We start from the raw sequence: 4455 nt of genomic DNA on the forward strand, positions 1-4455 counted from the left end.
GGAAAGTTGAGTGTTTCTGGAATTCCCTTTATATTTGCACCTATCATTAAAGGAGGTGAGGTAAGAATTCAGATCCTGGGTGTCTACAAACTAATGATTCACTTGTTTTAAGTTGAGGGGAACTGCCATTCTTCTATTAACATTCACTGAAATTGTCCTGACTGAATCTTCCTGAGATCCTGAGACTATCATGAGAGAACTCAGAAATGTCTTCCAAGTCTTCAAGATCAGAGATACAGATACAGGTATTAGATATCAGCAGAGAGTAGAGAGAAGAGGCAGAGAAAGCAGCATTACTATTAATCCAAAAGCTGCTTGTGTGGTACTTCTTATGGGGACTGTACTCTGTGTATTGAAGAAACTGATTTATAACTAGGTGTTTATTCTCCCACATCACTCTAATCCAGGCCCTGAGAAAATCAGTGGGTTTAGGCATGACCAAGAAGCAAGTTGGGGGAGGAAAGGGTTTATTCAGCTTACAATTCCATACTGCTGTTCATCACCAAGGAAGTCAGGACTGGAACTCAAGCAGGTAAGAAAGCAGGAGCTGATGCAGGGGCCATGGAAGGATGTTCTTCACTGGCTTGCTTCCCCTGGCTTGCTCAGCCTGCTCTCTTATAGAACCAAGACTACCAGCCCAGAGATGGTCCCATCCACAAGGAACCTTTCTCCCTTGATCACTAATTGAGAAAATGCCTTACAGTTGGATCTCATGGAGGCATTTCCTCAATTGAAGCTCCTTTCTCTGTGATAACTCCAGCTGTGTCAAGTTGACACAAAACTAGCCAGTACAATATTGTTCTATGTTACCCCAGTATATCTTTGAATTATATTATTCAAAATAGAGAGTACCTACATTTACAATGTCATGTATAATTTTAATCTTTGAAAAGAAATTTATTCTCTAGAGAAATGCAAGTGGTTTGACATCAGGTGCCTGGGAACACTGGGCTTATGCAAAGTGCTGAGATGAGTAAGCCTCGCAGCTATTCCCCATGCTAACTGGTTCCCAATGATTTGCATGCTCTCACTGTATAGCCTTGGGGACTTCTTCATATACTAGTCACACATATACTGTGCCAATGTCATAGCAGTCAGAACTCAGCATGGACATGAGGGCTCCTGCTCAATTTCTTGCATTCTTGTTACTGTGGTTTCCAGGTAAAATGAACTTACATGGGAATTTCACTGTGGTTAGTGTTGACTGGCTTTTGTAGAAAATCATCTTTTATAATGCTTAAGTATGTAGATATTCTTTATGTCTCCACTCCTAGGTGCCAGATGTGACATCCAGATGACCCAGTCTCCATCCTCCATGNCTGTATCTTTGGGAGAAACAGTCAGCATCACTTGCCGTGCAAGTCAGGGCATTAGCAGTGATTTAAGCTGGTTGCAGCAGAAACCAGGGAAATCTCCTAAGACCCTGATCTCTTATGCAACCAACTTGGAAGATGGGGTCCCATCACGGTTCAGTGGCAGTGGGTCTGGGGCAGGTTATTCTCTCACCATCAGCAGCCTGGAGTCTGAAGATTATGCAGACTATTACTGTGTACAGTATTATCAGTTTCCTCCCACAGTGATACAAGTGATAACATAAACCCCATGGATGCAGAAGGGAGAGGCTGGGCTGCCCCAGCTGTTTCTCCTCGTTAGTCACCCACTCTATATATTTCTCAAATGTCACAGGCAAACTTAGTGTATAAAGAGGGAAATATTTGAGAAAATCCATGACTGAAAGCCTGGGTGATTTGCTAGTTAAACCAAAATCATTAGAACGGTGAGAGCTCTGAACTTCATCACAGATAGGGATCAAAGATTCTTTAAAACTATAGAAGAAAACCCCCCAAAATAATTACTTTCAGTTTCATAAAAGTAAAATTCTGAAACAAAAGGAGGTTAAGGGGGATTCTGTGGAAAGGTGGATATTTAGAAGTTTTCGACTTGTGTCAACATGGATGACCCATGAGAGTTGAATTCAAAGTAAAAGGGAGAAAGAGTGTGGGAAATCTTGGGAAAGGTTTTAGGAAGGGCTAGAAAGATGGCAAAACAGGCACAGTGGCTGATATTGCACAGTACTGGGGTTCAGTTCTTAGCATGAATGTGGTGGTTCACCACCATTTTTAACTCCAGTTTTATGGAGTCTTCTGAATTCTTTTCACTTTCCTGGGTGCAGGCATGCACATTGTCATGCATAAATGCAAGTAAAACCACTCATCCATAAAATTAAATAAAAAACAATCTTAACTGAGAAAGCAGATTAGCAAGTGGAAGCTGAAAAAGTACAGAGTAGAAAGTATAAAACAACCTGTGACTCAAACAAGGGCTCTGTTAGTGGAATATAGTGATGGTTAAACCAGATGGCTCTGCCATTCCTACCCACAGAAAAAGCCCACAGTGCTTACACACCTTAAACCAATGATGGCATTTAATGTTTTAGTGACTCTTCTTTCTTTGCATGCTGGCACTTGAGGAGAAGCCTATTCTATCACTCAATACACCTAGCCTGTAGACCTAGAAAATAAAGAAAACAAATCAGAAAGCTAGAAGCAACCTCCACAGATATACTCATGAACAGTAAGAAAGCTAGATGTGTCGATGCTGAGAAGTAGTGCAACAGGAGGATCAGGTCATAGATGACACAGAGTTCACCAACATCATGTACCCTGAGAAAAATTAAGCACTATTATTGAGCTTAGTGTAGAGACTAATAGCTTTAGTCCAGTGATCTGCTTAGCTTCTACTGCTCCATCCCAGTGGTGTGCTGTTGGCAGGAATGTTAGCCCAAGTACAGAAAATTACTTGATTTCTGAAATATTGTCTTTCCTACATGGTACTGTGCTTTTGGGAAAGATCTCAAAGCTTTGAGACCATAAGGCACATTTATAGGTTCACTAACATACACCATTCCAGTGTATGTAGCCTCCCCTCCCCAGCCTGAAACCTGTTTGCTCAGGTGTCAGTATTAGAGAGAGCATCCGGGTGGAGCTTGCCACCCTATCGTCCTGCCACTCCCACTGCCTGCCTCCTGGCTGTTCTGGTAGCCATCGCGAGTTCACCTGCAACCTTACTCCAAGATGATTTGGTGGGAATCAGGCCCCTTCCCCTCCTTCATAACTGAGCGTCAGAAATAGTAAAATTGAGCTTTGATCAGAATTTTGTCTTAGCTACATCTTTCTCTTGTCTGCCTAGCTCCCTCTTCTCTTCCAGGTTTCTAAGATGCCTTTCCAGACTAGGACCCAGACATGTGAATCACTGGCCAGACACAACAAGTGTAGATATTTTTTTTCTGAACTTATACCCCAAATTATTTGGGCTGATAGGGTATGTGTGTATTATAATGTGGGGTGAAATTGTAAACACAGTTCTGTGAGAAAGCAGAATCTTTTCTGACCAGAGGTCAGTAATATCTCTACTGATGGAAAGATAAGAGTTTTTAAAAAGTTCACTGCCCCAAACCTGGAAGATTCCTCTGCCCCAAACCTGGAAGATTCCAGTTAGAGGACTGGAAAAAATTCACTTCAAATTTTTGTCACTCAGATTAGGTCAGAGAATTAATCAAGTGGGTCTAGGTTAGCCATAAAATAAGGATTATTATAGAAGTTAGTATTGTGCTAAGCAGGTGGCCATTACTGTAACTTGCGAAGTCCACTGGTGACCTAGACATTTGATGACTTGTTGCTTGCATATATTGGAATTTATTGAGACCAAGATTTGATATTAATATCTCCAGTTTCTCTAGAACTTTCTAGGATTGCCAGGCCTTTAGTGAAGTCAAAATCTTCCTGCCTCTGCTTCCCTATGTAGGAAATTTAGAGAAGCACTATAGAGCTTAGCATTGTATTTTACATAAACATATATAAATGAATACAGTTTTTATACATGTGCATATATTTATCAGGTTATATATAGCCAAAAATGTAACAAATGAATAAATATGTATAAGAATATATTTACAACAACTAGGAGGTGTAATCAGCATCGATCTTCATCAACTGATGTATGGCTTATCAAAATGTGGTATATGGACACAATAAAATTATATTTGGCTACATAGAAAATGGAAATGAGGAAACAATGTCTTGAGCTAGAAAACTTATACTGAAATAAAGAGATATTAAGGAAAAGTGATTGTTGATTCTTGTTATTTTTGTTGTTAGATGTGGAATTATGTTTATGTGGCTATCTTCTTTTTGGGTTGTTAAAAGATTAGTTTCGATTTTCTCTCGGTCTCTCTGAGACTGGTCCACACAGGAGGTCACAGACAAGAGAAGTAACAGAGCTTCTTGGACAGAGTCCCTTCAGGCCATCATCCTCAGCCAGGAGGTGGAGCTGATTCTCAGTCCTTTGTGCATATTACCTGCCAAGGGAGAGTTTTTGCCTCCAGGGAGTGCCCTTACCCCAAGGACTCAGGGGAGAGCTGGTCTCCCAGGAGTTCTGATATAGGCTAACAGACTC

The 4455-nt window shown here is 40.9% G+C and overlaps 1 gene segment (V, D, J or C); it reads left to right on the forward strand.

The window, feature by feature from the left end:
* Positions 1–1106: 1106 nt before the first annotated feature.
* Positions 1107–1597, forward strand: LOC110288728. The segment is given in 2 exon segments: positions 1107–1161; positions 1275–1597. Coding segments are annotated over 2 exon segments (378 nt in total).
* Positions 1598–4455: the final 2858 nt, after the last annotated feature.

The sequence above is a fragment of the Mus caroli genome, unplaced genomic scaffold, assembly GCF_900094665.2.
Source record: "Mus caroli unplaced genomic scaffold, CAROLI_EIJ_v1.1 scaffold_13344_1, whole genome shotgun sequence".
NCBI lineage: Eukaryota > Metazoa > Chordata > Mammalia > Rodentia > Muridae > Mus > Mus caroli.